This window comes from Nerophis ophidion, linkage group LG26 (assembly GCF_033978795.1).
Source record: "Nerophis ophidion isolate RoL-2023_Sa linkage group LG26, RoL_Noph_v1.0, whole genome shotgun sequence".
Taxonomy (NCBI): Eukaryota; Metazoa; Chordata; class Actinopteri; order Syngnathiformes; family Syngnathidae; genus Nerophis; species Nerophis ophidion.
The window spans coordinates 33,813,202-33,825,981 of record NC_084636.1 but is presented as its reverse complement, the minus strand read 5'-3'; the positions used below and the strand labels follow the sequence as shown (position 1 = coordinate 33,825,981).

At 39.2% G+C, this 12,780-nt stretch overlaps 1 protein-coding gene across 1 annotated transcript in view; it reads left to right on the top strand.

The window, feature by feature from the left end:
- The window catches only part of nhsa (Nance-Horan syndrome a (congenital cataracts and dental anomalies)), a 181,408-nt gene that overhangs the window by 146,871 nt on the left and 21,757 nt on the right, over positions 1 to 12,780 (top strand). The window contains exons 8-9 of the mRNA XM_061888492.1: positions 2,980 to 3,169; positions 7,895 to 8,026. Coding sequence (XP_061744476.1) covers positions 2,980 to 3,169; positions 7,895 to 8,026 — 322 coding nt within the window. The remainder of the gene's footprint in view (positions 1 to 2,979; positions 3,170 to 7,894; positions 8,027 to 12,780) is intronic.

Genomic DNA, 12,780 nt, shown 5'->3' with positions numbered 1-12,780 from the left:
GGTTCGATTCCCGCTTGTGCCATCCTAGTTACTGCTGTTGTGTCCTTGGGCAAGACACTTTACCCACCTGCTCCCAGTGCCACCCACACTGGCTTAAATGTAACTTAGATATTGGGTTTCACTATGTAAAGCGCTTTGAGTCACTTGAGAAAAGCGCTATATAAATATAATTCACTTCACTTCACATGTTGTTAGCATCTTTTACACACATGTTGTTAGCATCTTTTACACACATGTTGTTAGCATCTTATACACACATGTTGTTAGCATCTTATACACACATGTTGTTAGCATCTTATACACACCTTTTGTTAGCATTTTATACACATGTTGTTAGCATTTTCTACACACATGGTGTTAGCATCTTATACACACTTGTTGTAAGCATCTTATACACACATGTTGTTAGCATCTTTTACACACATGTTGTTAGCATCTTATACACACATGTTGTTAGCATCTTTTACACACACGTTAGTATCTTATACACACATGTTGTTAGCATCTTTTACACACGTTAGAATCTTTTACACACATTTGGTTAGCATCTTTTACACACATGTTGTTAGCATCTTATACACACATGTTAGCCTCTTTTTACACACATGTTGTTAGCATCTTATACACACATGTTGTTAGCATCTTATACACACATGTTGTTAGCATCTTTTACACACATGTTAGTATCTTATACACACATGTTGTTAGCATCTTTTACACACATGTTAGTATCTTATACACACATGTTGTTAGCATCTTTTACAAACATGTTGTTAGCATCTTATACACACATGTTGTTTGCATCTTATACACACATGTTGTTAGCATCTTTTACACACATGTTGTAAGCATCTTATACACACATGTTGTTAGCATCTTATACACACATGTAAGCATCTTTTACACACATGTTAGCATCTTATACACATGTTTTTAGCATTTTATACACACATGATGTTAGCATCTTATACACACATATTGTTAGCATCTTTTACACACATGTTAGCATCGTATACACACATGTTGTTAGCATCTTATACACACATGTTGTTAGCATCTTTTACACACATGGTGTTAGCAACTTATACACACATGTTGTTAGCATCTTATACACAGATGTTGTTAGCATCTCATACACACTTGTTGTTAGCATCTTATACACACACGTTAGCATCTTATACACACATGTTGTTAGCATCTTTTACACACATTAGCATCTTATACACACATGTTGTTAGTATCTTATACACACATGTTGTTAGCATCTTTTACAAACATGTTGTTAGCATCTTATACACACATGTTGTTAGCATCTTTTACACACGTTAGTATCTTATACACACATGTTGTTAGCATCTTTTACAAACATGTTGTTAGCATCTTATACACACATGTTGTTTGCATCTTATACACACATGTTGTTAGCATCTTTTACACACATGTTGTAAGCATCTTATACACACATGTTGTTAGCATCTTATACACACATGTAAGCATCTTTTACACACATGTTAGCATCTTATACACATGTTTTTAGCATTTTATACACACATGATGTTAGCATCTTATACACACATATTGTTAGCATCTTTTACACACATGTTAGCATCTTATACACACATGTTGTTAGCATCTTATACACACATGTTGTTAGCATCTTTTACACACATGTTGTTAGCAACTTATACACACATGTTGTTAGCATCTTATACACAGATGTTGTTAGCATCTCATACACACTTGTTGTTAGCATCTTATACACACACGTTAGCATCTTATACACACATGTTGTTAGCATCTTTTACACACATTAGCATCTTATACACACATGTTGTTAGTATCTTATACACACATGTTGTTAGCATCTTTTACAAACATGTTGTTAGCATCTTATACACACATGTTGTTAGCATCTTTTACACACATGTTGTTAGCATCTTTTACACACATTAGCATCTTTTACACACATATTGTTAGAATATTTTACACACATTTGGTTAGCATCTTTTACACACATGATGTTAGCATCTTATACACACATGTTGTTAGCATCTTATACACACATGTTGTTAGCATCTTTTACACACATGTTGTTAGCAACTTATACACACATGTTGTTAGCATCTTTTACACACTTGTTGTTAGCATCTTTTACACACATGTTGTTAGCATCTTTTACACACATGTTGTTAGCATATTATACACACTTGTTGTTAGCATCTTTTACACACATGTTGTTAGCATCTTTTACACACATGTTGTTAGCATATTATACACACTTGTTGTTAGCATCTTTTACACACATGTTGTTAGCATCTTTTACACACATGTTAGCATCTTATACACACATGTTGTTAGCATCTTTTACACACTTGTTGTTAGCATCTTTTACACACATGTTGTTAGCATCTTTTACACACATGTTGTTAGCATATTATACACACTTGTTGTTAGCATCTTTTACACACATGTTGTTAGCATCTTTTACACACATGTTAGCATCTTTTACACACATGTTGTTAGTAACTTATACACACATGTTGTTAGCATCTTATACACACATGTTGTTAGCATCTTTTACACACATGTTGTTAGCATCTTTTACACACATGTTGTTAGCATATTTTACACACCTGTTGTTAGCATATTTTACACACCTGTTGTTAGTAACTTATACACACATGTTAGCATCTCATACACACATGTTGTTAGCATATTTAACACACATGTGACTTTTGTGGTGTACAAATGATCACAGCCATGTTGTACTGAGCAGCCTGGGCGTGGACACATGTATGTAACTTCTTCTTCTGTGGTTATCATCACATTTCTTCAGCTTTCGCTCTCATCGCTGATGTGCTAACTTCCCTTTGGCTCTCAGGCATGCACTCTTGTACTGAACTCCTGCTTCCACTGCACATGAACCGCTGTCAGTCACAGTGGACACTGACAATAATGGAAGGATTGCGTGTGTTGCAGGCCACGCCCTCTGACTCCGCCCACTGTGAGGGGGCGTCGCTGGGTGAGCGCTCCAGGAGTCCCGTCCCCAACAGGCCAAGCACGCTGGACAAGCAGACCAACTGGTCCTGCGCCCTGCCGCTGCCAACACCCCAGGAGAGCATGAAGGCCCGGCAAATCAACTCATGCCTCGTCCCAATTAATGTCACCGGTAAACTCAAGCGGCGCGATTACCCTCCTTCTTTACCAACTCTACCCTCCTTCTTTACCACCTCTATTATCCTTCTTTACCACCTTTAGTATCCTTCTTTACCAACTCTAGTATCCTTCGTTCCCACCTCTAGTATCCTTCTTTACCAACCTTACCCTCCTTCTTTACCAACTCTACCCTCCTTCTTTACCGACTCTACCCTCCTTCTTTACCACCTCTAATATCCTTCTTTCCCACCTTTAGTATCCTTCTTTATCACCTCTAGTATCCTTCTTTACCACCTCTATTATCCTTCCTTGCCACCTCTAGTATCCTTCTTTCCCACCTTTAGTATCCTTCTTTATCACCTCTAGTATCCTTCTTTACCACCTCTATTATCCTTCCTTACCACCTCTAGTATCCTTCTTTCCCACCTCTAGTATCCTTCTTTACCAACTCTACCCTCCTTCTTTACCAACTCTACCCTCCTTCTTTACCACCTCTAATATCCTTCTTTCCCACCTTTAGTATCCTTCTTTACCACCTCTAGTATCCTTCTTTACCACCTCTACCCTCTTTCTTTATCACCTCTAGTATCCTTCTTTATCACCTCTAGTGTCCTTCTTTACCACCTCTAATCTCCTTCTTTATCACCTTTAGTATCTTTCTTTACCACCTCTAGTATCCTTCTTTACCAACTCTAGTATCCTTCTTTACCACCTCTAGTATCCTTCTTTACCACCTGTAGTTTCCTTCTTTACCACCTCTAGTGTCCTTCTTTACCACCTCAACTCTCCTTCTTTACCACCTCTAGTATCCTTCTTTACCACCTCTAGTATCCTTCTTTACCACCTCTAGTATCCTTCTTTACCACCTCTAGTATCCTTCTTTACCACCCCTATTATCCTTCTTTATCACCTCTAGTATCCTTCTTTACCACCTCTAGTATCCTTCTTTACCACCTCTAGTATCCTTCTTTACCACCTCTAGTATCCTTCTTTACCACAACTACCCCCTTCTTTATCACCTCTAGTATCCTTCTTTACCACCTCTAGTATCCTTCTTTACCACCTCTAGAATCCGTCTTTACCACCTCTTCTATCCTTCTTCACCACCTCTATTATCCTTCTTTACCACCTCTAGTATCCTTCTTTCCCACCTTTAGTATCCTTCTTTACCAACTCTACCCTCCTTCTTTACCACCTCTACTCTCCTTCTTTATCACCTCTAGTATCCTTCTTTATCACCTCTAGTATCCTTCTTTATCACCTCTAGTATCCTTCTTTACCACCTCTAGTGTCCTTCTTTACCACCTCTACCCTCCTTCTTTACCACCTCTATTATCCTTCTTTACCACGTCTAGTATCCTTCTTTACCACCTTTAGTATCCTTCTTTACCACCTCAACTCTCCTTCTTTACCACCTCTAGTATCTTTCTTTACCACTTCTACTCTCCTTCTTTACCACCTCTAATATCCTTCTTTACCACCTCTACTCTCCTTCTTTATCACCTCTACTCTCCTTCTTTACCACCTCTAGTATCCTTCTTTACCACCTCTATTATCCTTCTTTACCACCTCTAGTATCCTTCTTTACCACCTCTAGTATCCTTCTTTACCACCTCTAGTATCCTTCTTTACCACCTCTAGTATCCTTCTTTACCACCTCTAGTATCCTTCTTTACCACCTCTAGTATCCTTCTTTACCATCTCTAGTATCCTTCTTTACCACCTCTAGTATCCTTCTTTACCACCTCTAGTATCCTTCTTTACCACCTCTAGTGTCCTTCTTTACCACCTCTAGTATCCTTCTTTACCACAACTACCCCCTTCTTTATCACTTCTAGTATCCTTCTTTACCACCTCTAGTATCCTTCTTTACCACCTCTAGAATCCGTCTTTACCACCTCTTCTATCCTTCTTCACCACCTCTATTATCCTTCTTTACCACCTCTAGTATCCTTCTTTCCCACCTTTAGTATCCTTCTTTACCAACTCTACCCTCCTTCTTTACCACCTCTACTCTCCTTCTTTATCACCTCTAGTATCCTTCTTTATCACCTCTAGTATCCTTCTTTATCACCTCTAGTATCCTTCTTTACCACCTCTAGTGTCCTTCTTTACCACCTCTACCCTCCTTCTTTACCACCTCTATTATCCTTCTTTACCACGTCTAGTATCCTTCTTTACCACCTTTAGTATCCTTCTTTACCACCTCAACTCTCCTTCTTTACCACCTCTAGTATCTTTCTTTACCACTTCTACTCTCCTTCTTTACCACCTCTAATATCCTTCTTTACCACCTCTACTCTCCTTCTTTATCACCTCTACTCTCCTTCTTTACCACCTCTAGTATCCTTCTTTACCACCTCTAGTATCCTTCTTTACCACCTCTAGTATCCTTCTTTACCACCTCTAGTATCCTTCTTTACCACCTCTAGTATCCTTCTTTACCACCTCTAGTATCCTTCTTTACCACCTCTAGTATCCTTCTTTACCACCTCTAGTTTTCTTCTTTACCACCTCTAATATCCTTCTTTATCACCTCTAGCATCCTTCTTTACCACCTCTAGTATCCTTCTTTACCACCTCTAGTATCCTTCTTTATCACCTCTAGTATCCTTCTTTACCACCACTACCCTCCTTCTTTACCACCTCTAGTGTCCTTCTTTACCACCACTACCCTCCTTCTTTACCACCTCTAGTATCCTTCTTTACCACCTCTAGTATCCTTCTTTACCACCTCTAGTATCCTTCTTTACCACCTCTAGTATCCTTCTTTACCACCTCTAGTATCCTTCTTTACCACCTCTAGTATCCTTCTTTACCACCTCGAGTGTCCTTCTTTACCACCTCTAGTATCCTTCTTTACCACCTCTAGTATCCTTCTTTACCACCTCTAGTATCCTTCTTTACCACCTCTAGTGTCCTTCTTTACCACCTCTAGTATCCTTCTTTACCACCTCTAGTATCCTTCTTTACCACATCTAGTATCCTTCTTTACCACCTCTAGTATCCTTCTTTACCACCTCTAGTATCCTTCTTTACCACCTCTAGTATCCTTCTTTACCACCTCTAGTATCCTTCTTTACCACCTCTAGTATCCTTCTTTACCACCTCTAGTATCCTTCTTTACCACCTCTAGTATCCTTCTTTACCACCACTACCCTCCTTCTTTACCACCTCTAGTATCCTTCTTTACCACCTCTAGTGTCCTTCTTTACCACCTCTACTCTCCTTCTTTACCACCTCTACTCTCCTTCTTTACCACCTCTAGTATCCTTCTTTATCACCTCTAGTATCCTTCTTTACCACCTCTACTCTCCTTCTTTATCACCTCTACTCTCCTTCTTTATCACCTCTATTATCCTTCTTTACCACCTCTAGTATCCTTCTTTACCACCTCTTGTATCCTTCTTTACCACCTCTAATATCCTTCTTTACCACCTCTACTCTTCTTCTGTACCACTTCTAGTATCCTTCTTTATCACCTCTAGTATCCTTTACCACCTCTACTCTCCTTCTTTACCACCTCTACTCTCCTTCTTTATCACCTCTACTCTCCTTCTTTATCACCTCTATTATCCTTCTTTACCACCTCTACTCTCCTTCTTTACCACCTCTAATATCCTTCTTTACCACCTCTACTCTCCTTCTTTATCACCTCTACTCTCCTTCTTTATCACCTCTACTCTCCTTCTTTACCACCTCTAGTATCCTTCTTTACCACCTCTATTATCCTTCTTTACCACCTCTATTATCCTTCTTTACCACCTCTACTCTCCTTCTTTACCACCTCTTCTCTCCTTCTTTATCACCTCTAGTATCCTTCTTTACCACCTCTAGTATCCTTCTTTACCACCTCTAGTATCCTTCTTTACCACCTCTAGTATCCTTCTTTACCACCTTTAGTATCCTTCTGTACCACCTCTAGTATCCTTCTTTACCACCTCTAGTATCCTTCTTTACCACCTCTAGTATCCTTCTTTACCACCTCTAGTATCCTTCTTTACCACCTTTAGTATCCTTCTGTACCACCTCTAGTATCCTTCTTTACCACCTCTAGTATCCTTCTTTACCACCTCTAGTATCCTTCTTTACCACCTCTAGTATCCTACTTTACCTTAGCATCCTTTTTTTTCCCATCTTTCTCCAGCACCCTTCTTTAGCATTCTAGCATCCTTCTTTTGCACTTTAGGATTTTTCTTTAGCACCCTTAGCATCCTTCTTTAGCACTCTTAGTATCTAACCTTTTCCTGACATCACAGGCAAACTTTGTGGCTTTGAAAGTCAAATGCTAACCATGCTGCCGATGCTAACAGCGACGAGTGAGCTTGTCCAACATTAAATGACGATCAGGCATTACAAGTACATGCTAAAGCTCAAATGTCAATCAAAGTGTTTGTAGTGAAGTTACATGCCAAGATAGCACTTTAGCTTAGCTAGAAAGTAATAGTCGAATGATAGCGTGCGTTAGCATGTTAATCATGGGCGAGAAGAATGTTCCAGAAAGAAGTGTGAAGCGGGCGTGCCAGCCATGCCAAGCAGTCGTGTCCAAGTGTCTGAAAGGAAGGTTGTTGGGGGGGGGGGGGGGGGGGGGGGTAAATAAATCTGCATAGTCGGCAAAGCGGAGCAATCGCCATGGACAACAACGCAGCGACAACAAGTTGTTTGTTGGGGATGGTCTGGTCCGGCTGGTCTTGTTCTTACCCCCCCCCGGCTAACCCCCCCACTCTGGTGCTTGCAGGCGTGGCCTTCGACAGAGAGGCGAGTGTGCGCTGCTCGCTGGGCCACGCTCAGTCCGTGCTGCAGAGGAGGAGGAAGCTGAAGAGGCGCAGGACGGTGGCCGGTGTGCCGCGACACGTGCAGCTGGACTTAGGTACTACATTTTTACATCCGCCCTTACTAGTCGTGGTCCTGGTCGCAGTCACGTTGTGTGAATGGTAAATCAAAAGATCCTTTTCACCTTATAACAAGACAGGGCAGGAAAAACTTCATTTTTTTTCAACTTGGAATTTAACGGCCTTACGAAAAAAAGTCGTCTTGCTGAAATAAGCAGGGGCGTCCAGGATTACGTTGCTTGGATGGCAACATGTGTTGCTCCGAAAATTCTATGCACCTTTCAGCATTAATGGTGCCGACACAGATGTGTAAGTTACCCATGCCTTGGGACACTAATACACCCCCATACCATCGCAGAAGCCGGCGAGCGTTTCTGGGTGTTGTTGATAAATAGCTTTGTGTAGTGGAGTTTTAACTTGCACTTACAGATGTAGCGACCAAGTGTAGTTACTGAGAGTGGTTTTCTGAATTGTTCCTGAGCCAATGTGGTGATATCCTTTACACGTTTTTGATGCAGTACCGCCTGAGGGATGGAAGGTGCGTAATATCATGGCTGACGTGCAGCGATTTCTCCAGATTCTCTGAACCTTTTGATGATATCACGGAGCGTAGATGGTGAAAAATCCCTAAATTCCTTGCAGAAGCTGGTTGAGAAATGTTCTTAAAGAATTTGCCGTCCTTGTTCGTGAACGACCGAGCTTTTCCGGGAAGCTGCTTTTCTACCCAATCATGGCACCCACCTGTTCCCAATTAGCCCGTTCACCAAATAAGTATTTGATGAGCATTCCTCAATTTTCTCAAGTCTTTTTTTGCCACTTATGCCAAGACAGGAAAAACGTCATTTTTTTTTCAACTTGGAATTTAACGGCCTTACGAAAAAAAGTCGTCTTGCTGAAATAAGCAGGGGCGTCCAGGATTACGTTGCTTGGATGGCAACATATGTTGCTCCAAAAATTGTATGCACCTTTCAGCATTAATGTGTAAGTTACCCATGCCTTGGGACACTAATACACCCCCATACCATCGCAGAAGCCGGCGCGCGTTTCTGGGTGTTGTTGATAAATAGCTTTGCGTAGTGGAGTTTCAACTTGCACTTACAGATGTAGCGACCAAGTGTAGTTACTGAGAGTGGTTTTCCGAAGTGTTCCTGAGCCAATGTGGTGATATCCTTTACACGCGGATGTCCGTTTGTGATGCAGTACCGCCTGAGGGATGGAAGGTGCGTAATATCATGGCTGACGTGCAGCGATTTCTCCAGATTCTCTGAACCTTTTGATGACATCACGGAGCGTAGATGGTGAAATCCCTGACTTTTATACCCAATCATGGCACCCACCTGTTCCCAATTAGCCCGTTCACCTGTGGGGTGTTCCAAATAAGTATTTGATGAGCATTCCTCAATTTTCTCAAGTCTTTTTTTGCCACTTATGCCATCTTTTCTGAAACGTGTCGCAGGCATCAAATTATAAATTTGCAAAAAAATAACAAAGTTTCTCAGTGGGAACATGAAATATCTTGTCTTTGCCGTCTAATCAATTGAATATAAGTTGAAAAGGATTTGTTGTATTCTCTTTTTATTTACCTTTTACACAACCTGACAACTTCACTGCTTTTGGGTTTTATATTCTATATAGATTATACTTTATTATACTATAATACAGTATGATAGTGTGTCATCTATATAGTATATTGACATACCATCTATTTAATATAATAATGTATCATCTATACAATGCAATCATATATCATCGATATAGTATAATAATGTATCATCTATATAGTATAATAGTATAATAATGTATCATCTATATAGTATAATAGTATAATAATGTATCATCTATATAGTATAATCATGTATATTCTGTATAGTATAATAATGTATCATCTATATAGTATAATAGTATAATAATGTATCATCTATATAGTATAATAGTATAATAATGTATCATCTATATAGTATAATAGTATAATAATGTATCATCTATATAGTATAATCATGTATATTCTGTATAGTATAATAATGTATCATCTATATAGTATAATAGTATAATAATGTATCATCTATATAGGATGATAATGTATCATCTATGTAATATAATAATGTATCATCTATATAGTATAATCATGTATATTTTATATAGTATAATAATGTATCATCTATATAGTATAATAGTATAATAATGTATCATCTATATAGGATGATAGTGTATCATCTATGTAATATAATAATGTATCATCTATGTAATATAATAATGTATCATCTATATAGTATAATCATGTATATTCTATATAGTATAATAATGTATCATCTATATAGTATAATAATGTATCATCTATGTAATATAATAATGTATCATCTATATAGTATAATAATGGATCATCTATATAGTATAATAGTGTATCATCTATATAGGATGATAATGGATCATCTATATAGTACAATAGTGTATCATCTAAATAATATAATAATGTATCATCTATATAGTATAATCATGTATATTCTATATAGTATAATAATGTATCATCTATATAGTATAATAGTATAATAATGTATCATCTATATAGGATGATAATGTATCATCTATGTAATATAATAATGTATCATCTATATAGTATAATAATGTATCATCTATATAGTATAATAGTATAATAATGTATCATCTATATAGGATGATAATGGATCATCTATGTCGTACAATAGTGTATCATCTAAATAATATAATAATGTATCATCTATATAGTATAATCATGTATATTCTATATAGTATAATAATGTATCATCTATATAGTATAATAGTATAATAATGTATCATCTATATAGGATGATAATGTATCATCTATGTAATATAATAATGTATCATCTATATAGTATAATAATGTATCATCTATATAGGATGATAATGTATCATCTATATAGTATAATCATGTATCATCTATATAGTATAATAATGTACCATCTATATAGGATGATAATGGATCATCTATATAGTACAATAGTGTATCATCTAAATAATATAATAATGTATCATCTATATAGGATGATAATGGATCATCTATGTAATATAATAATGTATCATCTATGTAGGATGATAATGTATCATCTATATAGTATAATCATGTATATTCTATATAGTATAATAATGTATCATCTATATAGTATAATAGTATAATAATGTATCATCTATATAGGATGATAATGTATCATCTATGTAATATAATAATGGATCATCTATATAGTATAATAGTGTATCATCTATATAGGATGATAATGTATCATCTATATAGTACAATAGTGTATCATCTAAATAATATAATAATGTATCATCTATATAGTATAATCATGTATCATCTATGTAATATAATCATGTATCATCTATGTAATATAATAATGTATCATCTATGTAGGATGATAATGTATCATCTATATAGCTCTATGGAGCTCACAGTGCCTTGGGAGGACCGTATGGAGGAGGCCAATGAGAGGAAGAGTGCAAAGTACTCTCAGCTTGTGGAGGAGTGTCGGAGCAATGGGTGGCGAGCGATGTGCCGGCCGGTTGAAGTGGGGTGTCGAGGGTTTGTGGGCAAATCTCTCTGCAGGGCCTACAGAATGCTTGGCATCACAGGGGCCAGCCAGCAAAGGGCCATGAAGTTAGTCACAGATGCAGCAGAAGTGGCATCAAGGTGGCTGTGGATCAGGAGGGGAGAGGCGTGGCATGTAGGGCAGTAGCGCTACCTGGACACAGGCTGGGGCCTGATCAACCCTGGCTGGGTCGCCTAGGGGAGGGGGTCTGATTGTTGAAAGACCCGAAACCCCCTGTGATCCTAGGTTACATCACTGAGGATGTGTCCAGTTGCACCATTGGTGTATTTAAAAAGTTGCTTTTCTGGGACAACCAGTGACTACCAGGAACAGTCTGGTTGACCACCAAGTATAGATTGGTGACAGCTGGAGAGACAGCGGACAGCCCGGAAAGACGGCACCGGGGCAGTGAGGGGTAGCATCCCGAGCTGCACCTTCTGAGAGGAAGGAACCCACAACAAGCTACGAATCGACCTACAGGAAATATACCCCCAGGGATTCCCGAGAGGGGGGGCGGAAGAGAATCCCACTGGACGGATCAAAGGTTGACGACACATGGCAATGGTAACACGACGACGACTATGGAATGCATATGTGGGAAGGTATGCAAGAACCGACATGGCCTGCGGATCCACCAGGCCAGGATGAAGTGTATGCAGAAGGTGGTAGAATCACAGCGCACAGGAACTACGCCTGGTGAGACGCAGGAGGAGCCAGGCCCGGAGTCACCCCACAGTGCCCGGAGCCTCCAGGTGATGCAACCACCAGAAGCACACAGGACATCAGAACATCGTCGGGTAAAGTGGCCCCAAGCTAGCAAGGAGAAAGAGTGGCTCCAGTTTGATGAAGATGCTGATACCATCTTGGAAACAACAGCCAAAGGGGACGCTGATCGACGCCTCAAGACGATGACCACGATCATCATCAGCCTCGCTGCAGAGAGGTTTGGACTTGAGGAGAAGCGGGCAGCGAAGCCCCCCTACATCATGAACAATAGAGCGAGTAAAATCCATCAGCTCAGGCAGGAACTGAAGTGTTTAAGACAGCAGTTCAAGGTTGCACGTGAAGAGGATAGGGGGCCTCTTGCGGAACTACGTTGTATTATCCGCAAGAAGCTAATAACCTTGAGGAGAGCGGAGTGGCATAGGAGGAGGAGGAAGGAAAGGTCCAGGAGGAGAGCTGCCTTTCTGGCGAATCCCTTTGGAGTCACA